At 37.7% G+C, this 27430-nt stretch overlaps 1 protein-coding gene across 1 annotated transcript; it reads left to right on the forward strand.

Annotated features, from left to right (window-relative positions):
- The first annotated feature begins 3029 nt into the window (after window positions 1–3029).
- On the forward strand, window positions 3030–27111 carry LOC310965139 (sodium- and chloride-dependent GABA transporter 2-like). Its single transcript, XM_083938565.1, has 15 exons — window positions 3030–3263; window positions 3591–3775; window positions 4338–4472; window positions 7605–7745; window positions 9972–10053; window positions 12233–12365; window positions 13875–14009; window positions 14153–14256; window positions 15236–15360; window positions 16141–16253; window positions 16388–16525; window positions 16728–16830; window positions 18316–18416; window positions 19227–19397; window positions 22623–27111. The coding sequence occupies exons 1-15, from the start codon at window positions 3256–3258 to the stop codon at window positions 22770–22772; spliced, it is 1824 nt and encodes a 607-aa protein (XP_083794691.1). The 5' UTR covers window positions 3030–3255; the 3' UTR covers window positions 22773–27111.
- The last annotated feature ends 319 nt before the right edge of the window (window positions 27112–27430 follow it).

Genomic DNA, 27430 nt, shown 5'->3' on the forward strand with positions numbered 1-27430 from the left:
TGTGCATTTTTGTGTATTTGCATACAGGTTGCATTGGCCTAAAAATGTGACTATTACATCAATTGAATTTACAAATTGAATGAGTGCCAAATATGCTCAAGCATGGCAAATCGGGGAACCTACAAGGAACTGCAGGTACTCTCTGAATTAACGAGTGAGACTTGAGCAACTCTCTGTTGTTACAGCCTCTACTTGTAATACAAATGCCCAGCTGAAGGTTTATCCATGCTAAATATTTTTGCTGAAAGAGGGAGAACATATCTTTCTGTTTTTGTATCAGTTTGGCAAAAGTTTATTCAGATATTTGTTGTATGTTTCTGTGTTTCCATCCATAGTTTATAAATGCAGGTATGGTATTACCATGCTGCCATTAGAGGTGAATATAAAAAGCTGATTTGCTTAATTTGTTGGTCCAAAAAGGGAAACATTTGGGTCATCTTCATGTATGTTACCTGACCTCTTCATCCCACCCTGTCCCAAAGCAAAGTGAGCCTGACATTTGGTGGATTTTACCCTGAATTTTATCAATTATGGTGTGGATTTGTCCAAAATGTAAAAGTAAATGTAATTCTAATATTAAAATTAAGCTATGAAAATATCTTATTGCGCACTAAACAGTGTCCATTTTTTTTCTTTAAGTCTTTAAACCTTTGATGTCACAAAGAATCAATAAATGTATTTGAGTAAAACAAAGCATTTCCCCTCCGGGATCACGTGCCTCTTCAGCTCATAACATGTACCATTTTCAACATTGCAACATATACAAGATATTTTTTAAGGTATTCCTAGAATATTTTTATAAAAGGTGGCAGAACAATCAGAACTTTAGAAGACTTATAAAATATTTTTCTTTTTTTTCTTTTTAAAGAGGGAAAGAAATGTGTCAGGTCAACACAGCTGATGTGGACACTGAACCTTTTTGGGATTATCCAACTTGAGCGCTGTTGGAGGCGAAATGCTTTGTTTTCTCTAGTCTATTTATTATTTTCTGAGGAAACATTGAAGACAGATCTGAAACAGACCTGTTCAAATGTGTGTAATACAATACTCAAACTGACTGTTGTGTGCATAATCATTCGTCTTTCAGGCCACTAGCTGAGAACAACTGTGCTGTGTGAGGGTGAGGGATGTCTGTACCCTGAGGACAGAAATGATAACTGTGTGAACATCATTCAAAGAAGTTTGTTGTTGAAAGTATGTTCAGCTGTCCATATCTCAACAGCCTGCCCAGGATATATTATTTATTATCTGAGTGGACATAATCATGTTTTCCATTTTTTTCTCAAACTAAACAGAAATTAAATGGTGATTTTATTCCACAAATGTTTTTGCAGCTGAATATTAACTTCTTTTGAGCATGTAATTAGTGTCTGCCAGTGTATAAACAATTTTAATAATTCGATGTACAGAGAGCATGGTCCTTGTTAGCTCTAGAGATTTACAGCGAACTGTAAATATATGCCTTAAATAGTAGCTGTCTTGTCTTGTGTTCGTATGTCTGTCTTGTTTATGGTTATTGAATTATTGTATCAAAAGAGGAGCCTCACAAATAAAGCAGAGCTTTTATTGTTTCTACTCTACTTGGAGTCACTAATGTTAAAGTCTGGAGGGTTCTTATAACTGTGTTGTAACAGAATACAGGTAGATAGACAATGCTTGCGCATGGTGTCATGAAACTCACGCCGCAGTTTGCCATGTGAGAGTTGGATTTCTGTCCCGTGTGCCTGAAATATGAGCATCTGAAATTTCCAGTTTCCCCAGTTGAGTTTCCACCACAAACAGCGCTGACCGCTTCGCTGTGTATAAAACAGTAGCTTCCAGGTATACAAACATGTGACAGGAAGTTGAGAAAGGGCTGCCTATTTAAATAAGCTTTTTGTAGCTTCTGTACAATCTTGTGCAAAAAAGTTGTTGTCTCAAAAAGATAATAAATAAAAGATCATGTTCCCACAAGATAATAACTTTTCCGCGTAAGATTAAAAAAATATATAACCTTTCAGGACTTAATTATAAGCCATCTGAAACATAAAAGTTCGGGTGTATCAACTCCCATTTGGCCCGGCTATATTGTGCACATCTTTTATTTACAGGGTGTTTAACCATTCTTTCAGTGACCCAAGAGACCTGAAACAGTACTGTTTATTTCAAGAATCCAAACAGATTTAGCGTCATATTAAATAATGTATTTCATATACAGTATATATAGTTACATTTTGAATAGAAATTTAATCTGTCACGTTAGATTTCATTTAAAGGCGTCAAGTTATGGCAATTCAATCCCCAGCTGCTCTTGTCCACATGTGGAAGAGTCCTTGAGCAAAACACTGAACACCGAGCTGCTCCTGGTTAAAGGCAGAGATCGAATTTCACTACACTGAGGTGTGCACATTGTATGTGACGACGAATATAGTTATATTTCTTCTTTATTCAAATCAATCGCGGAACAGTGTACTGACATTTTCAAGTAGCTCACTCCAGACTGTGCTATTTACAAGGCTGAGATTTACTACTTTATTTTTACTTTATTGATGCCACGGTGGTAAATTTAAGTGTCACAGTAGGAGAAGTATGAATATAAAAACTAGAAAACAGAACTAAAAATAAGTGTTTTATGAAAAGTAAGATTAAGGTTGTAAATAAGTAAGATAGAATGAAAAGTAGCACAAAGAGCACAAATAGAAAAATACAAAGTTGTATCGAAAATAACTCATGAAAAGAGTGTGCTGTGCTTACATGTAACTGTGCTGAAAGCCATACAGTATAATCATCAAGACAAGTAAAAGAAATCTCCTGTAATTATAGGTTCTCTTATGATTATTTATATACATACATGGTTGTTGAATAATTTATACCCCAAAGAATCAGCACATAATCCCAATTGGCAGATAACTGCAGGCTGTGAGCAGCCACTGACAAAACAGAGACGGCTCAGCTGATTTGGTTTAGTTGTTAGCAACTGTGCTAATCTCAGTGAGTCAAGCTTCCCCTGCCTCAGTGGAAAAATACAGCAGGGAAGTGGTATACCTTAGACCTTTGTCAGAGCCAAATACTTTTTTTCAAGTGAGACAGCATGGTGTGCAGACCAACCCGACAATAATTGGGTCATAGAGGAGCCAAAGGAAACCATAGCTACTTTGTTTCTCACTCTGACTCTGCTCATGACATGTTGTTTGTGTAGAGATCCTGCGGAGTACCCTGCTGAGAGGAATACTGATCAGTTTGCTGTTGCTGCTCTTGGGGGAGGGGGGCTTTGTGATGGAGGGGTAAGTACCTCACTGTGTTCTTGCTTTACACTGAGCTGCTAAATGCATTACTTTTATTCTAAAATGTGCTCCAATAAGTGCAGCTGTCTGAACACTTGCTGGTGAAAACTTTCCATTCTTGATAATCCTGCAAGCTTATCTTCAACAAACAAATAAATAAAGCTTATGAGCAGTGCCAAACAATCACCTGAGTAGTTTTGTCTCTGTAATTAACCCAAACAAAGGTCTGACAGTTCTTGTCCTATGGATGTGGAAAGGGGGTTAACATTTCAGATCAGATTACATTGTATTTGTTCTTTAACGTTTCCTGTTCCTCAACATGTCAAGCGAGTTCCTCAAAGGAAACAGCCTTGAGATGCCCGGTCAGGAAAAAAGTTTGGTGAAGAAGACTCAGCTGCTGGATCGCGGCCAGTGGGCGAACAAGGTGGAATTTTTGCTGGCTGTGGCAGGGACCCTGGTTGGGCTGGGAAACCTCTGGAGGTTCCCCTATTTGTGCTACAAAAATGGGGGAGGTAAGCAGCATTCCTAAAACAACACATACGTTTTTACTCTTTTGCGCATAGCCATGCAGCTGCACTTAATCAAAGTGTAATGTCAACAGATGTGGAAAAATAATGGCTGCGCATTAATAGATTCAGCAATAAGGAAGTTGCTTAGGCGATGCACAAAGCTGCTGTTTGTTATAAAAGAAACATTTTTTTTCTCTTTGTGTAACTGAATGCAACTCAGGGGACAAAGGAGACCATTGTTTTAGCCAAAGTTGGAAGCTATCCTTTAACATGAAAAAACATTGGAAGTAACATTGGTTAAAAAGTCGAGCTATTTATGGCCCCAGATGTGTAAATGTGTAAAGTTTCTGGAGCAGTTCCTTAGAATTTCTGAGAAAAATCCCATACTATAAGAACCCACGTGTGCTATTACTGTATCCAGATGTTTCCATGTGAAAAACCAAAAAGAAAATCATGAACAAAAGTCTTCTTAATCGTGTTAACAGCCTTTTTCACTAGATGTCAAATTCATCAGTGCTTACAAAGAGAGAACAGTATTCAGATATGTTTGTCATGTTTCTTTCAGGTGCATTTCTGGTTCCGTATGTCTTGTTTCTTCTCTCTTGTGGTATCCCGATGTTTCTCCTGGAGACAGCCATGGGACAGTACACATCACAAGGATGTATCACCTGCTGGAGGCACTTCTGCCCATTGTTTGAAGGTCAGTGTGACCACTTTTCGACCAAGACATTTTGAGGGCTGGGTTAAGTGCCTAATCTTGAACCAGTTCTTCCTGTTTCGACAGCCAAAGAACTGGCTCTCGACCAGGAAAACTGGTTCCAGAGCAGCATCAACTCTTTGCCGATCTTGAACCGGCCCTGCAAAGTCTTAAATGCTTTAAAAATGTTGTGATTTTAATATTTGTGTATTTTATTGTTGTTTTTTTTTGTTAAAATTAACAACTTTTACGTATCTTCTTTAGTTTGCTTAATCAACAGAGAAACACTATTCAAGTTAAGTTTAAAAAAAAAAATGTATTCACACTTATGCACAATAATAAACAGTTCCCAGAAAAATCAAAGAACTAGTATTAACAACTCGGAATGCAACTATAAACATGTGCAGCTCCAGCTGCAGTCATTTGATTCTGACGTTGCCTGTAAAGACATAAAACGGTGGATCATTAATTTTAAGTGCAATGTGATCAATTGCAGGTAGTCTTTACTAGGTAAGGTTAGCTAGCTTCCAACAAAGGCTAATAATAACATCTACATTCAATGTTAATAAGGATCAAAACGTGTTAGATAATTACCTTTCTTCTTGAACGAAATCTCCATCCATAGTACAAGCTGACAAGCAGTACAATTGTGTTGTAGTCCACCATTTTGGTTGTTATGCTTGAACTGGGCATTAGAATTTCTGGGGAAACCTCAGACGTGTACAGTTACATAATGATGTGGCTCTCCAGGCTCTCTAGCCTGTGGAAAACTGGTCCTTAGATGGTTCACAAGTTGAACCAACGAAGAACCAGCACCAGCACCAACCCATCACTAGAACTAGGTCTGGGTTGGTCGATAAGAGGTATGTGTTAAACAGAACTGCATCATGTAACTAGTCGTACCTAGTGTGTAAAAACACTCCTTTATCAGTGTTTCCCCTAGCATTATATTAGGAAGGCGCCCCACCCCCCCAACGGCACCCCCACCCCCCTTGAAAGTCAAGTTCATTTTATTTAATTGTATTTTTTGAATAGCGTCAGATCCCAACAGAAGTCATTTATGGATCCCTTTCTTATAGAAAAGCTCTATACCTTTTAGTAAACAAACTAAACAGTCTTATGTTATTTATCTTATTTACACAACAGCATGTAAATTCTGTCTCAACATTGTTGCGTGACAGGTTGGAGATTCACTTGTTCAAAGATCGTTTGTTAAATTGTTTGGGAAGAGGCTCCACTCCCAACAGGAAAAACGAAACTGAAACTTATCCGAGATCCTTTATTATTTTTGTTTGAGAAGATGAGTCACTCCTACAAAAAACAACTTAAACAGAATTAAACAAACTGAAATTCTTCTTTTATTTTGTTGTGCTTGAAACTGAAAAGTGATTTTTGATTTAGCTATGGACTGTTTCTGTTGGAGAACATTATTTGGACCTTTTGGGTAATTATTTAAAATACATTTTGTGTAGCTCATTGTGCAATACACTGATTCAAACTGAGTTTGCATTGTGGCTCTGATTATTGCTTGTATAATTGTAATTCTGGTGATTTTGTGTTGATTTGTGTTCATGAATGTGTTAACGCTGATCCATTTATCCATGTGGGGATTGACCTTTATTACGAACCTTATCATTAATTTGTCTGATTAAACACTGGCTTGCACGCCAATAAAAAAACATTTAGACAACCCGCTACAGTGCTTAAACACAGGAACCCCATGACAACCATGATTCCTATAAGTTTTTTTGTCTTTGGCCCCCCAACGCTGTAAACCTGGGGGAAATACTGCACACCAACATCACAACTGCATCAATGTGTACATATGCCAAAGAAATGGTTTCTTAAAAGAAATGTGTCACTCTTTCAGGGCTGAACATTTTCTTCCCTTTTCTCCAAAATGTATGCAGATGCTAGACACATTAAAAGCTGTCAAATTTACCTTTCCTGATTTGTCTGTGACTGTATCGATAATGCTCTTGTTTTTCTTGAACACATATGACATATCTAAATATCTAACTGGTGAAGTACATTTCTACAAACAAATGAAAAATCAACTCTAGTCCCTGAAGTTAAATATCCATTCAGGGATGAATTGGTTAGTTAACTTGAAACACGAAACCCATAGTTCATTGTGCACAAGCTGCTCAAAAAGGCCCATTGTCTATTGTACAGACCCAACTGAATCAGCTCTGATAATCAACACCTGAGTGTCTTAAAAGACCTCAATGACACTGTTCACACAGGGGTGTGTCTGTTGCTGCTTGGCACTCACATGCACTTACGTATCAGATCCTTTGTGACCCAGAGTCCAGCCTCTGTGACGCACCCAAAAATGTCCAGATATAAAGATACAGTGTACCAGACATCCAAGGAAGTGTTCAAATATTAATTTCCCATCCATTGTAACGGGTAAAAGTGTTCATTTTTCCCAGAGGGTCAGACACCATAACTCAGTGGTTCCCACATACGTCGGGTCATTAAAAATCTATGCAGAAAAAGTTTGAAACCACTGCCATAACTCATGCATCAAGAGGATTTATTCATATTATCACCTCTGCACAAAAGGGTGATCGATGGATGCATACAACCTTGTTATGACCATTGGCTTTTATATGACTTTAATAGTTACAATAGAGGTCTTAGGTGCGCACCGGGTTGAATGACATGTTTCCTTGAAAATGTGTGAAACGATGTGAAACGGTGTGAAACGATGTGAAACGGCGTCCAACGCTGTCCAACAGGCTTTCAGGTATGTTTTCCCGCATTTGGTCGGTGTGTCAGGTATGCAGAAACATGTCTTTAAATGTGCAATATTAAAAAGGCAATGTGCTTGCATACACAACAGGGTGTTCAACGCACCACCGTTTTAGTTCAGAAAACATTTTGTCAGGTGAGCAGCGGCACCAGCTTTCATCGCCTTGTCTCCAGCTACACTTTAGTCACCCCCACCCATAACACAACCTGCTTCACATGTATGGTCCATCAATATTGTGAATCGATTGGTCACATGACCAACCAGCAAGCCCAAAAAAACCTACAATAACGATACTTATTTCAGGAATACAAATGTCATAAATGCTGCAGTATCATAATCAATAATCTACGTTGAACACACCTTGTCTGGCTCCTTAGGGATTGGTTACGCCACCCAGATTGTGATTGCATATGCTGCCGTGTCATACATCGTCATCCAGGCATGGGCCTTCTTCTACCTCTTCTCATCCTTCAGTGCTGAGGTCCCATGGGCCAGCTGCAGAAACTCCTGGAACACAGGTAGACATAAAGCCAGATCCGGAAAATAACTATTTGCATGACGGACATACGTGTCTACTTGTTCCTCATCACATTTGTTTTTACCCCACATATTCTTAACAGTAGCAATAAAGACAGGCTGACATGCTTGGATTTGAACTTTAGCTACAGAAATACCAAAACTTCTAGAAAATTGCAGGCATTCTTGGTTGATTGATCAAGATTGATCAAGTTTCACAGCAGCCCTGTAGCTCACAGAAGGTACAGTTAGACCAGAATCACCTTTGGTGTCACCATGTACACATACAAGGAATTTGACTTTTTTTTGCATTGCTCTCAATGGACCTCATTCACCAATATCAAGGCACATGGTTAAAATGCACCACCACTTGAGATGTTGTGCTTGCTATCTGTCTGTTAAAACACCAGTTAAAAAAAAAAAGAAAACATACCGTCCATAATGTTGTTTTTTAACAGCTGTTTACTACCAACCCTATATGGATGTGATATGATTGTTATTGTTGTGTTGCCTGGCATATAATTTCCTTGTATTGTCTAGTTTGACAGTCAGTCATTGTGTAAAAATAACATAAATTAATTCCTATAAAGTAGATTTGTTTCGGGGCAAAATTATAGTATTATGGTATCAGAAAGCATATACTTGCGTACTGGTCGCCAACACTAATACTAGCATTTTAGGCAGTATCTGAGGCATGAGACTGCAGGGCGGCTGTCACAAACAGAAATAGAAAAGAAAAGTTCGGAGAATTAAGTCTAGAATACCAAAACAAAAGTCTAAATAGGGTGGAGCACCAGACTCTAAACGTGGAAAAAAAGTCAATAGTTTGAGGTGGAGGTACTTCTGCTTTAATATTTAGTAGTGTCCAGCTTCCTGTAAATAGATCTACATGATCCTGGAAGATGCATTCCCTACTCAGGACATGGTCTACTACTGTGGTAGGCTCGGGTGCAGAAATAGGACTACTTTGGGGCTATAAATAATGTGATCAATCACTAATTATTGGATGGCATGGTTCCTAATTAACATTACTCATGTGAATTATGTGTTAGTGTAGTGTTTATTTATTTTAAAAGACCATAATGCTTTGAAAATTATCAAAATAATTATAAAAAAAATATTGTAAACGATAAAAAATATTGTTCTAATTAAAATGTGTTGAAAACATAATAACTAAATATTGTGCAACGACATGTCATCCCTCAAATATCAAGTTTGCTCTTGACTGAATAGATTCTGTTCTTACATTACAACAAATCCCAAAAACACTGGTGAATGTCTTTGTGAAAAGGGTTTTAGGGTTTCTGGTGAATGAGGTTTTCATTTTCTGTTAAATGCTTCATATACGGCCATACTGATACATACTGTAGCTGAAACAATATGAGTGACTTTTCTTCTTCTTCATAGGCAGCAAATGTATAATGTCGTTCACTGCAAAGAGCGCTGTAGTCGCAGAAAGCTGTGAGTGTATTCAGCCCAGATCTGACGTAAACCCAAATAGTTTCTATCCCGGCCGACCCGAGCCCGAGTTCTGGGCCTGAGCCGGATAAAAGAATTCCACTTCTTTTATATCCGTATGTGTAAGTTAAATAAACCCGACCCGATTCAAGTTCGACCATATTCAGAGAAATTGAAGCCCTATCAGGTTCAGGCAGAGAATGAAAGCTCTAGAGGGTACCCTTATTAACTGCATACCCTTTTTACTAACAGTTAACACAACAATGAATAACCCACAACTAACTCTCTTTAACAGGGCAAAACCCCATGGCACAGTAATTTGTGAACCAGAAACCATTTATAACACTAATAATTGTACCTTTAAAAAATGACACCGTCGAACGGCCTGTTTTTATATTCTATGTAGTCCTGAAAGCAGAACAACCCACTCTAACCCTATAATAAGGTCCAGTCGTGTCATAAAAGAAATACTGTCAAATATCATGAAACCCCCAGAATCTTAAGAAATACTGTGATACATATTTTTGGCCATACTGCCCAGCACTAGCCCAATGTACTTAAACACAAGTAGACATAACTAGGAATAAGGACAGCTATATAAACCTGCCACAGTGGAGAGTCCTTCACATTACAAATTACTATAAAATGGTTTACGATTATCTAGTATTTGAAAGTATAAAGAACTGTATCTGTCATTTTGTTTGTTTTCACACATTTTTCTACACCCTTTGATGGATGCAAACATCTCCTCCTGTTTTTTTTTTTCTCAGAGTCTTGTGTTGAATTTGGTAAAACAAATGTGTCATCCAATTGGACCACAAACGCAACATCGCCTGCAACAGAGTTCTGGGAGTAAGTGTAATTCAAACCTGTCTTTATAGCAGATGTCACATCTTTTAGGAGGCTAAGCACTAAAGGAGAATTGGCCCCCTATTGTGTCCATGTGTCCGTGTTTGTCTTTGTTTGTTGTTCATCGGTCAGTAAAAGGGGGTCTATAGCAGCCCGTAGAACCAGGCGGTCACATATTACAAGCGATCAATCGTGAGCTTCATTCCCATGTTGCTTAGCTCATGGCATGCTCGTTATTTATCAGTCGCCAATGTAGTCTACCTGTTGACACATTTTTCCCAGTGGGGAAATTCCTTAGATGACAGAAGAAAATAAATCCCTCTAGTGCTGCCATCAGTCAAAATTTCAACACATTTATTGACACGGTAATCCCTGAGTGTTAAAAAATCTACTGTATTTGTTCCCAACATTTACTCTATGTCCCCCTCAGGATGAATTTGAAAAGCATTTTTTTTCCTGAGGTCACATCATTTTCTGTGTAATACTTTGAATTTTGACTACAAACTTAACAGCCTTAACTGAACTGTGTCTTCATTGCCAAATAGGAAGTGTTAGCGTGCTAACAAACTAAATTAGATTTGTGAACATTAAACATTATACCTGCTTAACATCAGCACGTTAGCTTGATCATTGTCGGCACATTAGTAGCCTTATGTTTGCATGGCTCTAGGCTTGTTTCCTGTGTCAAGAACAAACTCTCAGATTGACTGATGATTCAGATGTCTTTGCACCTGAAGGCCCACAATGGTCTGGCCCAGTTCAATGACTTATTTTAGCTGCCATTTTAAGTTTCCCTCAAAACAAAAAACCTATTTGTATTTGACTTCTTTCAAATTTCCAAACGTCACTGAATTTTCTGTGATGCATCTTGTAAAGTACAACCTTTTTAATCTACGAATTCAACAAATTTGGCTGTTACATACAAATAAATTTGGCAGCAAAGACATAAAAATAGGGTGTGTCTCATATTGCTTTTGCTAAATCATGGCCAACCTTTTTCTAAAGATAACACGGAGAACATTTAGTACATGTAGTCCAAGCGATAAAAACGAGCCCCAGTTTGACTTACTGTAGGAGACATTTTCTTTCAAAGTTAATAAAACATTTTTCTGTCCCTGCAAGAGGATTTTTTTTCAGCAAACCTTTTGGCTATGATCAGGTTGACTTTAGTCAAGTGATACTACGAAGAACAGACTGTTTGATCCTCTACACATACTCTTCTTTGTCATTTGCTGAGCTGTAAATGAAGACACCAAGCAGATACAAATATGATGCAAGTGCTAATATTTATTTATTTTTATTCGGTTGTACAGGGCTGATATTCATACAGGGCATCACTAATGTTAGACTATGTAGCATAATTGGTATAAAATAACTGTATTAAATAGGGCTGGACTTAAAAAAAATGTAAAAAAATGTATTAATTTGGATCATCATATGAAACTAGAAGACCTAAGGCATCTGTTGGTACCATGTCATGCTAGCTTGTCAGGCATGGAGCTAAATAATGATCCAAAGTTAGACTACATTTTGAAGAGGGGAAAACTGGCATGGGCATTTTTAAATGGGTCCCTTGACCTCTGACCTCAATATCTTTGAATGAAAATGTTACTTAAAACTTACTGACTGTCTGTAGAGTTTCACTTTATTGTGTGGACTGAAGTAGTTTGTTAAATGTTAAATCATAAGTACATTAATTAGACTGCTTTGGGATCAATTCTTAATGTAAACATTCATATTTTGATAAAGCACAAGGTGGGTTCCTTGTACAATTTAAAGCATTAGTTATCTGAGAATCTCTATCATGTCCAAGAAAAATAGTTTTTTTTTAAATGGAAATATCCCTTCTTGATCAAGGACCTTGTGAATCAGAACCAAATCAATTCAGGAAAAATCTGTGGCGATACCCAGCCTCATATTCAAGTGTTGTCAGTAATACCTCGATTACTCATCTCCAACTGAATATTTCCTTCTGCAAGGCCAAAAACATTTGCTTGTTGTCAACATGAATGTGGTGCCTCTTAACACCGCATGATTAGTCACATTTGATCGTTTTTCACTTTCATAATAACCTTCTTTATTATTTTATGAAAGTTACAAGAAGTCTTGAACAGAGTTCCTAGTGTGGCTCCAAAACACTTTCCCTGCCCCTGTTTTGGCAATACTATGTGTTTCTTTTCAGGAGACGAGTGCTGGGTATAAGTCAAGGGATTGAGGAGATTGGTAGCCTGAGGTGGGAGTTGGCCTTGTGTCTCTTACTGGCGTGGATCCTGTGCTACTTCTGTGTTTGGAAAGGAGTGAGATCCACCGGAAAGGTACAAGTCGTTCCTTAGAAGACGATGTTGAATTTTGTGTTTGTAAGTGTGTTTGCGCTCCTTTTATTATTGCATCTGAGGAGAAATTATTTTATATCTTTTTGGGATCGCATTCACAGGATTCAAGTATATCATTGTCATCATTAAAAATAATTATTATGAAACCTTTTTCAAAGTCACTTTTTCATGTTAATCCAAAATTGAAGTGGACCTGCTCAGCATTTTTATACACACAAGCCGATTAAGCAACTGCTTAATTTTATCATCCACCCCTATGTGGAACAATCTGCATTCATATATATTGCCAATACAAGGAGATTCTTGGTAGCCGAGCCACGTAACCGCAATATCGCTAGTTTGATTCCTGGGGAGTTTGTTGTTGTTGCAAGCCCCCCAAAAAAACAACCATGAAAAAAAACAAACACTGCCAATACAAGATGAATGTGCTCTTCATTATCAGGCAGTGTTGTGGATTCATTACAGTATAACGTAAGTAATCCTGTTAATGTTCTGTCATTCACGTTGGGCAACAATCACTGCACTGCTTTAATCTGCTACGCAAATTTGCTCCATGTTGTTTTCACCACCTCCCAACAAACACTACCAGCACCACACGTAGCAGAAAACCCAAAGTAGACCAATCAGAAAGGTCACAACTGCACATGGCTTACAAATCACAGGGAAAACCTCATTAATGAAACATAATGAATGCAGATCTCTCCCTAAGTGGCAGACTGTACATTCTAACCACATAGTTGGTTTATACATCAGTACACATGGAGCCACATTAAGGATATATGGTGGTTTGGTATCCTCCGACAGCTCCTGTATAACAGGAGCACATTTTTGGTGTGTCATATTGTGTCTGCATGTTCAGGAAATATTATTTCACAAATGTCCACTTGATATTTACTTTGTTTTTCCTAATGTGACTCGTGCTTGTCATGTTACTGTTGTATTGCAGCTTCTTGTCCAATAATCAACTGTGATTTATTACGCGTGTTGATCCATGTATATTTGTCACACAAAATCATCTGAGAAGGCCTCATTGTAAACTCTTTGGTAAAGGGCAGGATCTCAATGAATACAAGTCTCTCCAGTTCTGATAAAACTGATGCTATTTTAGCATATAAGCTAACTTCTTAAGAAGAGCTTCCATTGTTGTTTTGAACGAGTGGCCGCCTCTCATGTCCTGGTAGGCTCTCACCTGCCAGTAGCCCCTCACAGGACACTGATTGGCCGGATGACTTTTAGCCGAAACACAAACGCATCCCTTGGAGCCTGTCAAGATAGATTTTCATATGACATGTGAATGCAATTCATGTGTGATCTCGTGTTATCGTGAGAATTCGACTGCAGTGCAAAGTAAAGTTACATCAGGGAGGGCGTAAAAACTATAAAGAATCAAATATGTAGATCAGAGGATTGTGATTTATCTGCTGAAATAAGAATAATTGTGATTTAAAACAACATTAAAAGCAGAAACCTGCCTTTGTCTTGTGTTGACAGGTGGTTTACTTTACAGCAACTTTCCCCTATGTGATGCTGGTGGTTCTGTTGGCTCGTGGGCTCACTTTACCAGGAGCTATGGATGGCCTACGTTTCTACCTGTATCCTGACCCGACAAAGTTGGTGGACCCTCAAGTAAGTAATAAAGTCGAACATTCAATATAAGATGGGCTGCCCACTGGAATTTCCTCCCACCGGAAACCCAAAATACTGTACATTTTTTTAATTTCATGGTATATGGTTCCACTCTTACAGTTTATGTTTTGGTATCTGGTTAGGTTTGGATGGATGCAGGTGCACAAGTTCTTTTCTCTTTTGGGATTTGTCAGGGGAGTTTGACAGCTCTTGGCAGTTACAATCAGTATAACAATGATTGCTACAAGTAAGTGCTGCTTTTCTTCTCCCTTTTTAATCACAGGGTGCCCGAGATTCAAGAAAAAAAATTTTCTCTTGTTTTTTCAGCCATACTTAAGTATTTTATAATACATTTTCCAAGGCAGCATTTTCACATTGCTTGATTTGGTCAAATAACAGTCCAAAGATATTACGTTTACGATCAACAAAGTTAGCAAATTCTGACTTTAGATTTTAGAAGCTGAAACCAGAGAATGATTTGCCTTTTCTTGGGTGAAAAAGTATGCAGTTAACACATATCCATGTCTGTCAAAGACACGTAAACTATGGTTTAGTTTGGATGTCGCTCGTGATTTTAATGGGCTCTTTAATACGTTCTGATAAAGATCTGTGTTTTCTATGCCATATTTTATGGTGCTTAGTTGTTCTAATTTAATGTTTATTGTTTCAGCCTCTGGCCTAATTTAGTACCCAAAGTTCTGATAAAACAATGAAACGCTCATCAATCAATAAGATGATTGATAATGATAAGATAATTCAAATTAAATTCCTCGATCTCAAAGCCCAACAAACAGAGCTGAACCGAGTCAAGTCAAACCAAGCCACCCGGTGATTATGGAAATGGCATTTTTGCTTTCTACCACAGTGTCTTTGTAAAATGGCCACTCGAAATTGAGAAAGTTAGAATTTTTTGAAGGAGATGAGGTAAAGTAAAAGCCTTTCATTAGTCAGGCATGATTTACAACTAGCATTTTCTTCAAAGGCGATCCATCCACATTAGCATTTTACACCACTCATCATCTGTTTAGATAAATGTCTAAATGTCTAATAATTAAATATTATTGACATGTCTTTTTGTTATCTCTATCATGCTCTGTTTTATTCTCATTGTAACAATTTTACACGTTCTTTTCTTTCTTTTTTCCATTTCTTTTTGAAACATAAAACAAAATAACCAGACTCATTCATTAGCTTAATCATTCTTTTGTTTGATTTGGTTTCCTCAGGGACACATTTGTTCTCTGTTTGGTGAATGGCGGGTCAAGTTTTGTGGCAGGGTTTGCAATCTTTTCAGTTTTGGGCTTTATGTCCTACGAACAAGGACTACCTATATCTGAAGTGGCTGCTTCTGGTAAGACCATCACTTCCGAACAGTACATACATTTCATGATAACCTCTCTGTTTATGTAAAGAGCTCAACCACTAAACAGTAATTAAATAGATAGGGTTTAGAGTTTAGGTGTTGTGCTCAAATATGGAGCCTGAAAACTGTAGCCATTTTGAAATGGAAACTTCCGGTGTAATAATGTTCTGTGGGACGCCTCGGTCATCACTCATCAAGCTACTCAACAAATCAAATCTGATCTGGAAGTCTGTGCTGATTTCACCACAATTATTTTCATTAATTCATTTTTAATGAAATAAAATAAAAGATGTCTTTGGATTATGTGTTATTTTTTAAAGATGAATACACTACAGGGCATGGAAAAAGGTTAGTTGGTTGTTGATTATCCTTTTAATACTACTTTTAATCCTTTAAACACCCTTCTTCCCTGAACTAATCCAATAAACAGCTGGGTTTTTTTTTTCTTTCTTTAGTATACATTTGTGAGATTTATGACCTATCTGTGCATCTCTTTGACTGAGTATTTTCTTCATGAAATAATTAATACCATCTAGTCAATAGGGTGCACAGTTCTCATCTCTTGCAACCAGAACTGTACTTCAAAGAATTTACGGTATTTTAAAGGCAAAACAATCATTAGTGGCAGCTGGAATACAGACTGTCATTTACACAGTCTGTATTTTGAATACAGAGTGTATTTTACTATTTGACACATGTTGTCCCTTAAAAGTAATCTAAATTATTTAATAAAATAAAAAGATTTCATCTGCATGTTCACAAATACAGGACCTGGCTTGGCATTTATTGCCTATCCACGTGCAGTAGCCATGATGCCTTTACCTCAGTTATGGGCTATATGTTTCTTCATCATGGTCATCTTGTTGGGTGCTGATACACAGGTGAGATAAAAACCCATTTAAGTAAGTAAGAGTTATAAGTGCTCAATTGAGTTGTATTATCTAACCTGTTCATTGCAGACAAAACATTTTAATCCTGAAGTTATTCAGTTCACTCATCGGTTTGTGTCTGGCAGTTTGTGAGTCTGGAGTGCCTGATGACCTCAGTGACAGACATGTTTCCCACCGTGTTTCGAAGAGCTTATCGTCGAGAATTGCTGCTGCTTTGTCTCTGCTGCGTTTGCTTCTTTCTTGGCCTCCTTCTCGTAACAGAGGTGAGAACTCGTGTTTGTGGTGTGTTCACAGTGACTAGAAGTGAGCCTGTGTACTGTCCAACAATAGGCCAATACAATCTCCCCTGGACCTGTGGCACACTGTATTGCTTCAGTCATCCAAGTTTAAGCAGAGCAAAATTGTTGTGTTGTGTTGTTTTTGTGTTTGATGTGCAGTAACAATCAACCCTCTATCCTCCTGCAGGGGGGCTTGTATTTCCTTCAACTTTTTGACCATTACGTTTGTAGTGGCAACAATCTCCTCCTTCTTTCAGTGTGTCAGTCGATAGCAATCGGATGGATATATGGTGAGTCATTATGGTTAACCTGCGTTAATGAAACAATGTACTTGATACAGCTTTTGCTTTATGCCTATTGAAATGACCATCAACCAAATTATTAATAGTTTCAAAAAGTTTTATAAGAAATGGACGTGGTTAAAAAAAATCTTTTGATAAAAAGTCCACTTTTTGGTTTATTAAAAAGCCTTCATTCAGTATTATGTTGTACTACAATTGGCCCTTATTACTGGAGGGAAACAAGATGAGGTTTGTGTTAGATCAACGGAATTTTAGAAGTAGCATAAAATACACCAACATGTTGGACTTTGGTCCAATAAGACCTTCAAAAATTAAGATCAAATGCTTTTCAAACAGAGCAAACTCATAGCATAGTTAGACTTCTCCTTCTGATTAACTTGACTACGAGTCAAAAATATGTATTTCAGTAAAGTTTGTCACTAGAGAGGTATTTTCACATGCCTCTCCTGCAGGAGGAGATGTCTGTACACTTCTCTGAAAAATCGCTAATATGAATAGGAAACATTCGATATTCTAGTTTTTGTTTTGTTTGTTACTTTCTAGGTGAGAAAACCATGTTAAACTAAATATTAATCATAGCAGAGAAGGGTGTTGCACTTTTTTTGACATCAGTATCATTCTATAAAATCATAATTCATATGCTCAAGAGGATGGGGCTGTAAAGTACATATATCACTGCCTCATTAAATCTGGTTTATATCGGGTTTGTATCAAGCTGCAGCAGAGTGGTCGTTTTTTCTTAACTGGGGCTGCTGTTAACAAAATGCTGGCAAACAAACCAAATTTTAGGTCTCAGTTAAATAACAATATAACCAACATTTTACTGTTGATGTTCTCAGGCGTTGTTTGTTCGTTACTAAACGAGGTTAGTGTTGATGCTCCTTACATAGCTTACATTCCTCTGGTGCATTTTTGCCTTTACAAAGTGGCCTGCACTTCTACGTAAAACCTCACTCCTGTGGTACTTCTATTGATTTACTAGATACTTTGTCCACAGTTAAATTCCTAGGCTCTCTTTTACATCCAGCTTTTACTCCAGTCTAAACTTGTTTAAGCTTGATGGGCATTTGATCCTCTTGAGGAGGGGTGTTTCATCTCTTTCCCCCTTGGCGCTCTTTATTTGAATGTGAATGAATACAAAAGATCTAAGAGAGGTCGATACATTCACTCTAAAACACGTCCTTCACACTGGCCACTTTACTTGTCAACAGGGATTTAAATACTGCCAATTTTGGGGAGTTAATGTGAGAAAACATTCAACATGATGAAGTGGTGTTGTCAACTGTAGAAGGTTAAATATAATAATTGTAACACAAGCACCCACAAAAGTAACTATTAAATCCCACCATTGTCCATTTAAACACGTGTGGTTTTGAGTTTTGGATTTAACTTACTGTTTTGGGTGACTATGCCGAATGCCTTTTCATATCTACAGATTTTAAGTTAAAATGGTATTTTCTTTTTTATTACCAGGTGCAGATCGTCTTTATGACAACATTGAAGACATGGTGGGTTATCGTCCATGGCCAATAATGAAGTATTGCTGGCTTTACATTACCCCTGCTGTTTGTCTGGTGAGTGAAATAGTTCATTTAAATTCCTTCAATAGTAAAAAGACGTGTAGTTTAATGTATTTGTGTGTGGCAAAGTGAATGACTCTTTCAAATGACTATTTAAGCAGTTTAAATAACTTATTTTTGGTAATTAACACCAAATAAAAAAATGTGTTGAGTTTACGTCCAGTGAGTGGAAGGAGGTGAGGAGAAAGAGATGCACGCATAGACTGTAGTGAGGTTTTCAAAAATGTGAACTAAAGAGCTTCTTATTAATTTCAGTTGGACAAACGGGCTACATCTTAGGTCTCAGTTTGGAGAGCTAGGGACACCCCTGCCTTCTTAAACCGGCAGGAATTTTACAGGAAAATATTCCCTACTGTGAGGTGTTTCAGAGAGAAAGGAAGGAGGGGAATCATATAGCCACCTGTGTTTATGGTATATAATTCATGGAACTTAATACACAGTATTTGCTGACACTATTTCACCTCAAAACTGCTTCTGATAAGATAGTCAAGAAGCAGATTTTGAATTTTTGTCTATCTGGTAATCTGACTAGATCTTAATCTAAACAATAGTATATGCGTGTGAAACCGCCCTCAGGGGTTTCACATAGGGTAAATGAAAAGACACTAATAAGGTCCTGTAAATTAAATGTGTGATATGTTAGTGGTGAGCACTCCCATGTGCTAACAAAAAAACAACATTCTTGAAGGAAAAAATGTGCTACAACACCGAGGGCTGAATAGACATCACTGTACTGGGGGTAGAAGACAGTTATCTGACCTGATTTCACTGAAACTGTATGAACATTTTTGTTTCTCCTGTCAGGGTACCTTCCTCTTTTCATTGGTGAAATACAATCCTCTCAAGTTCAACAAAACCTACGTCTACCCGACCTGGGCCTATGCTTTGGGCTGGTCCCTCGGACTGTTCTGTGTTCTCATGGTTCCTTTTTGGATCATCTTCAAACTGACTCAGATGAAAGGGACGATAGGGCAGGTATGTACTCAGTAAGAAAAATAGATATGACAAAACACAATTAAAGTCTTATTTGATCTAGGGCGGAAGCATGTAATTTAAATATGTCAATATGAGCTCTGGGAAATGTCCTCGTTTTCACCTTGTTTTCAGACATTTCATAAAACCGACAATTAATCGAGAAATAATAAGCAGATTAATTGATCATTAGAATTAATGTGATCATTAACCTATAAAATCAGTTTGGGAAAGCCTTTCTGTAAATCTAAAAGTCTAAACCCATTTTTTGTTGTGAGGCAAAGCTGCAGTCATTGCTAGGGACACTTTTTGATGCTTTGCACTTTTAATTTTGTGTGCAATGTCTAATAGTTTGATATTGTTCTCAGGCTTATGGTAACTACTTAGACTTTGTCTGAGAACACTGGAGTACAGTAGGGGATAAGACTGTGTGGTAGCCTGGGTACTTTGACCTCAAGTGCCTTATGACCGTAACAATGAAACATCTAAACAAATTGGTCGTACTATTCTTACTAAGGACCCAGGTTAGGATTTACTTTAAATGTTACTTGTTGTTGATGTCCTCTACTTTAAAAATACGCTGTATAAATGTAATACGTCCTTCTAAGCCTTGAAATTGTATTTCATTTTACAATACATAAGGGTTTTAAAAGCTTTCAAAAGCAGGAGGTATTAACGAGGCCCTCGAGCAAGACATGTCAAGAGTGGCAGCTGCACATACCAACACAAATTCTCAACTTGACTCTTATGACACGTAGAGTAAAGGTGTGAGAAATTAATATCTGCTTTCGTGCCTTACAGGCTCATAACGTTTAGCACCATTTTATTTGACAAGACAATATTCACTTTGCAAGCAAATGGCTCGAAAAAATTTTTTTTAAAAAGGGGCAAAATAGGGCAAGGCACAGATGTCCCACTACTCAGATATTTTTTTATTGGGTAGGTATACAGTTTTTAGTTTTGGGATTCAGATATACATTTTTTTTATTTTCAAAACTGTAGATTACAGGAACTTCACTAAAAAAACAAAAACATTTTTTTAGTGAAGTTTAGAGAATAAATTTCGAATAATTTCAAACCCTGAAATAATGTATTTTACTCCTGGTTTGAGTCTACTGAATTTTGATGTCTATCAAACTATCAAATAAACAGTTCAGAAAACACATTGCATTGTTTATTTCTCAATGCAAGTTCACCCGCTCTGATGGGTGCTCGGCACTTAAACATAATACGTCGTTACTTTTCAGCAGTTTGCTTTATGAGCCAGAACGGCACCGGTAGCATCTCCCCTAACTCCGGCCCCAAGTCAATTAACAGCCAATTACCACCACCTACTGACATAACAAGGGCATGACATGACATGAGACAGCCGGTTCTGGGTTTTGTCCTCTAAAATCATATCTTTATCTTGACCTGGTCTCTCCAATTGATGGAAATCTGTCTTGGTGACGGAAAACTTTAATCCATGAAAAAAACAGAATCCTTAAAAAACATGATGCCCTTAAGTAAACCAGGTTGCAGCGTGGTGCTTCCATTTCAGCTCAGTGTGAGAGTCTTTATTGATTTTTTGCTGTCATTTACATTCACGTTTCTCTCCTCTCCTAACGCTCGGGCTGGATTCAGCAATCCAAGAAATTGTTGCTCTTTCTAACAATATAAGCTGCCATTTCAACGATGTAGGGCTCAAAAAACACGCACAAAGGCTGAAATACACCATGGTGTTATGAGAAGAGGAAGTCCGCTAGCCCCTAATATATTCAGTATAACACTGAAACATTACAAGGTGCCGTCCATTTCAGCCAAGAACGGAGCAGTCTGGTGTGTCCCTGGCATCATTTCAGGCAATTTAATGAACATAATCATTGTCGACAGCCGGGCATAATGCCAACTCGGTCTGGCGCAGCGTTGGTTGGCTCCCTCCTGATTCATGCTGCTCACCCACCATAGACTGCATATAACGATGGACATCTTGAAGGTTCTAGTTATCTTTCTAATTCCACCATGCAGTAATGTTTAACTGGTTACAGAAAATAAACCGAAGAGCAGGCCGTTGGCCAGTGGAATCGCTGGTATGTCAACCGCACTCCTGACTGCTAGGAAACTACTTTGCTGGGAGGAGAGTGGATGGTTGGCACCTCCGGAAAGCAGAAATGGACCTTTCGTGAAAGGCTGCTGCTACGGTTGCTCATTGTGCTATAGCTACCACATGACTTTTTATGTTAGTGTTCCAACACTTGTGTGTGAAGTTATTGGTTGCATATGAAAGGTTTCCGGGCACAATCTGGTCACACCACAGACACACTGATGTCAGCTATGGATCACTTCAAACATGAATGTAAACCGTGTAGGCACAAATCTTGGTCTGTTGTCACTATTATTGTTATTTTCTGTATTGTTTCTTCAATCGATAATTTGGTAAAGTGAAAAATACCCACAGGTTTTGTCCGACAAAGATATTCAATTAGCTATCATACAAAGACAATCACCAAATCTTTTTGAGAAGGTGAAACAAAAAATTAATCACTAGTGAAGTAATTGTTTTTAACTCTATGAAATCAATTTCGAACTAATACTGAACAAAAAGACAGCACGAATTCAGACATTACCATACTTTTGTTTCAAATACACCAGGGTTACCACATGGTATCTTAGTGCAGTGGCACAGCAGAGGCACCGACACAAAGCTGAACCTGACCCAACTTTTGCCAAAAACTCCATCCAACATCATCCAGCAGAACACTGCATCCATCAAATTCCTGGTAGATTACTCTAAAGTTCAATATGCTGGTGGAACAGCCGCAACGGGACAGGACAGCCAAAAACTTACCATTATATGTAACTGGTTGAAAGACAGGTCAGGGGACTTGGATTATGTACTTCAGACCGTATCATCCTGCAAAAAGTCAGAGGATCACCAAAGTTATTACAGTTCATTATTAGGGAGATCATGTATGTACCATAACAATCTGTCCAAAAGCTGTTGAGACACTGAAAAAAAAATTGACTTCATTATGGCGCCGGAGGAATATTCAGGGGATGAAGATCTTCTATAATAATTATTCTCCCCCAGTGCTCCTTCCATTTTTAACATGAGTGCAGTGTGTTACATATTAATGTGGTGATACTTTAGCTGTTTGTGAATTTTATTCTTTTTCTGTACGTGTTTCCGCTGAATAACCTACTGCACGTCAACATTCTGTCTAATGCAAACTGTCTTATTTGTTACAGAACCTCAGGCAGCTTTGCCGACCTGAAAACAAGAAGCACAGCACAGCAAAGCAACCTGAACAATGCCCTTTGAACCCAGACAACACACTTGCTCCTGCTGGCAATGAATACAAAGCAAGTGGTGGAGTTGAGATGGAAATGCACATGTGAGAAACAGAGCATTTTTGATAATGTTTTAAAGTTATAATCCATAAGATTTTCAACTAGTTCATTGTTTTTTAAGTAACTATCTATCAAAGAGTGAGTTAAAAAAATGGTTATTGATCATATGACCCCACTGATGAAAGCACTTATATTTGCCGTTTTGCCTTTTCAAATCTGTGTGTCTGTGGCGACATTCCCTCTAGATGCAAATAGGCCGCCTTGTTAGTGGCGCTGCTGACAGCGGTTGGTCTGTCAATCGTCACTAACAGTTATGCTGCGTTCACTTGTAAATGGAAATCGGGAACTTCGCACTTGAGTCGGTCTTGTAGTAAGGGCAGAAGTATAATAGGAACATATGTGTGTGTGAGTGTGTGTGAGTGTGTGTGTGTGTGGATTTAAGAGGGTAACATATAGTAGAGAGGTGAAAGTGTTTTAATAAAGTTTACAAAAGAGTAAAAAAAATAAGTCAACACACAGTGACCGTAAACGTGACAAGATGGAGGCTCTGAAAGAACGGTCTCACCTGCAGTTACATCTTACTGCCAAAAAGGCCGCTAGAAACAAGAGATCTTGAATCTTACGGATTATGACTTTAAATGTGTTCCTTTGATTTTAAGCTCCAGGTTTTTCAAGCTAGGAATTAGCAAGATTTATTATTATTTTATTATTTTTGGCAGTTTTCAAGCCTTTATTATATAGGACAGACAGGAAATGAGGTGAGAGAGAGAGAGAGAGAGAGAGGGGGAGACATGCAGCAAAGGGCTGCAGGTCGGAGTCGAACCCGCGGCCGCTGCCTCAAGGACCTTCAGCCTCTTTATATGGCCATCAGCCGTACCAAGCTAAGCATTTTAAAGAAATTATGATGAGCAATACATAAAGGGTTACCACACCCGGTCTGCAACATGCACAGTAAGTGAGTCTTGTATCACTCTACAGTATCAAGGAAACCATTTTTTTACAAGCTATTTTCAGTTAAAGCAAATCTTTCGTTTGTCTGATTAAGTCATCCTTTTCATGTTTCAGTATAGAGATGCCAATCTTGATAATCACTGCCCACTAACATGCACTGTGGTCACAGGGTTTTAGGCACATCCCAAAAAATCCCACCTACAACATTTATATTCATACAATTCAGAATGTCTTTATAAGGAATTAAAGTAAGTGGTATATGCCTTGAACATATAAGCTTGAAACATTTGCAATGGTTTGCATTTATATATTATATATTATCTGGCTGTATTAGTTTTCTATGTTATTTTTCATGTTGGTACATTTGATTTACTTGCATATCTGTTGTTATATTACATGAGATTTAAGTGGGGACCATAAGCCTGAGTCTGCTACATGAAACAAAGTGCTTCCAATTGTTCAGTCTGCATTTTGCTTTGCCGGTTTGCCTTAGTCCACCACCATAATGTGGTTTATTTACGGGTCTTCACACAGTTTTTCATATGGAGCAGTGTTTGAGTGGATTAATTGTGGAGATTGTACGGATATTCTGCTTAAAATAATACAAGAGACTTTCGGGTAGTAATACTGTTTTTTGCTGCCTAAATTCTGAGATGGCACTGAGAATGTTACCCCTTGTTGAATGATTGCTCTGATTAATAATGACTTACATCCAAGTTTAAATGTAAAGAGAAGGAAAGTGAGACTGATGTCAATTGTTTCCAGGGTTCCAGTCATGAAACTCTCCTGTTTGAATGCCTACAGAAAGCTGGTTAGAGAAGAAGAGTGTAAAAAGTCGTAATCTAAAAGCATGTGTAACTGAAAACTTCTGGAGAGAAGTCTAAAAACACTAATGGCAGTCTGAAGCACACTATTAATACAATCAGTAATTTAAATCTCATAAATCAGGTTGAAATGTTTATAAACAATAGTAGGGCTATAATTATTCCTTGAGAAACTCAAGTTACCCAATTAAAAAGCATTGATGCAAATAATATATATACAGCGCACTTATGCTATGATGTGAAGAGGACATGGGTCCCTGGCACAGGTTCCTGCACTGTCTAAATCCAAGTTGCTACAACCACTAGCTGAAGGTCCATCTCTATGAAATATGACAGCTACAGTAGCTTGGAAAATAATGATATGGGGCATTGCTTTTAAAGAATTTACTGTTTATCAGACCCCAAATGAGACAGGAATTAGCTACTTTGCACATCCTGTGGTCCCTTCACTTGCGGCCGCTAGGAGAAAACTACTTCGCCGGAGAGCAAGCGGCAGCGCCAGTTAGAAACCGGTTACTAATTTGTTTGTTTGTTTCTTTAAAACCCAGAATGTAATATGGCAATTATTACTGTAAGCCATTTAACCAATAAAAATATAGATTTTTCCTAAAAGGTCATTTAAAGAGACGTGTTTTATTTTATTTTGTATATTTAGGGGTGTGACGACAAATCAATGGTGTTGGCTATATTTCTATTACACTGGAGAAGTAGAGAACAAATGATAAATATTTGATTTATTCTGAAATACTGTTATTTTTTATTGTTCAGAAGTTGATAGAATATCAACTGTGGCTGTAGACCTTTTTAATGGAATTCATTGCTAAGCAACAGCCTTGGTCCTTATTAACTTCCTGTCAGCTGATGTCATTCACATTCTCTGCAACAGGAATCAAACTTGGACACATTTGGAATGTTTATGTTTACAACTTTGAAAAGGTCTAAAAACAGTGACGAGGATACTTTCAATTAATTTGTGTCTGATGGGAAACATTGTGTTCTGCGTAGGACTTAGGAAAGACTGAACCCAAAGTGGGTAAAGAAATCACTTAAATTTGGAGGAGGAAGCGTCATGGTTTGGGGGGTGTTTTCTGCAGCAGGAGTTGGGACCTCCTTCAGCAACATGTAATACCTTCACTGCAGCTGTCTCCCAATCAGTCCCCAATTTTCATGCAAGACAATGCCCCCTGTCACACTGCAAAATGGGTTAAGCTGTTCTTAAAGCTAAGGATACTGAAACAATGAAATGGCCAGCCCAGAGTCCAGATCTAAACCCCATAGAGAATCAAATGGCAACAAATGTATGGCTAAGAAATCCACTACAGCTACCTTAACTGTGGAAGAGACTTGGTTATTTAAAAAAAACAAAAAAACATGCTAGAACAGTAGTGGTATAGCCACAGCGGATATTCCATAAAATTCTGAACAATAAAAAATAACAGTATGTCAGAATTAATCAAGTATTAATAATTTGTTTTTTAATTTTGATCTCCACTGTATAGCGTAATAAATCGCAGATGTGGGTCGATATATTTAATAAAGTGGAAATGAAATCTGTTCTGTGACATGAGTGAGTGGCAGCATTCACAGCACTTCCAAACACGCTCTACAGTACAGTGCCTGTATGGTGACAGTTTCTCTACTGAAATCAACCACACCTGTGAAAAAATACTTTCAATTTAAAAAGTGTTAAAATCTCATCTCTTCTCGTGGACTCAGTATCTTGTATCATCTCATCTCGTGAGCTGATGGTCTCGTCACACCCCTAATATTTACTATTGCTCTTTAATAGAGCATAAGTATTTGTTATTAAACATCGGTACTGAATAACTGGAGCCATAACCCTTTAGTTGAATTTAAATCCCAGACCTCAGTGTTTCTGTGTTGAAGAACATTCAAGTTATCATAAAAAGAAAATTTAAATTTGATTTAAAAATGGCGAAACATTTCTGTGGCTCTGCCTACAGGAAATGTATCTTTTGACAGAACAAAGCAGTGAATCAGGGAAATAAAACCTTATTTTCGTCGTGTCATCTCTATAGAAATGCAGCTGTAGCAAGTATCTCACTATCTGTGTCCTCATTCATATTTTATAATGCTGCAAATTATATCCAGCTACGAAACAATCCTGAAAAGTCGGTGGTCACAACGGAAGTACAGAGAGGCATTGCTATGGAGATGATACACCGTCTCGCCTCCTCTCCTTGGTCTGAACGAGCAGGTTTCAGAACGTTGCAGACCTGAACATTGCAAGTAGTTGCAAGTTTCAACTGGTCTTGTTGCGAATTTTTGGTCTGAACAGTGTAAGAAATTAAGTCTAAATATTTTAACCATGTTTCCACCTCAAGCAGGAAACTATGTAATAACTGCAATAACTACACTGTTTGTAATATCTACACTTGCAAGTGCACTTGCACTGTTTTCCATGAAGAGTTTGGCATGACTCCTCGCCAAGTTCTCGCCATGATGTCTCTGAGTTAATGTTCGAGGATCTCCTTCAGGTCTGCTTTTTAATAGTCCTTCTAGTCTTAGTGTCTGTCTTATATTTTTCATTCCCACCACCAGTAAATCACAAAGAAATTGTGCACTTTATCAGGTGTGGACTTTGTATAAGAAATGCAACATTTTTTGTCAAATTATATCCATGCTATGAGAAATCAATAAATTTTATATTTGGTGATTTTTAATTGAATTTGCATTTTATTTGTACACTCTTTTTTAGATGCACAATGTTTTTGTTGAGTACATTTGCACGAGTGCTATTTTAAGTATAGCTGCATGACATGAGGAAAATATCTGATAATGATGAATTGAATATTGCGATAAAAATATTACTGTTGATAAATAAAACAGATATTCAGTTCTGCCTTCCTGCTGCTTTCAGTATACTGCTAATATACAACTAATTGAATTAAACTGAACACAAAAGGAAAA

The sequence above is a fragment of the Echiichthys vipera genome (assembly GCF_963691815.1).
Source record: "Echiichthys vipera genome assembly, chromosome: X".
Classification (NCBI taxonomy): Eukaryota; Metazoa; Chordata; class Actinopteri; order Perciformes; family Trachinidae; genus Echiichthys; species Echiichthys vipera.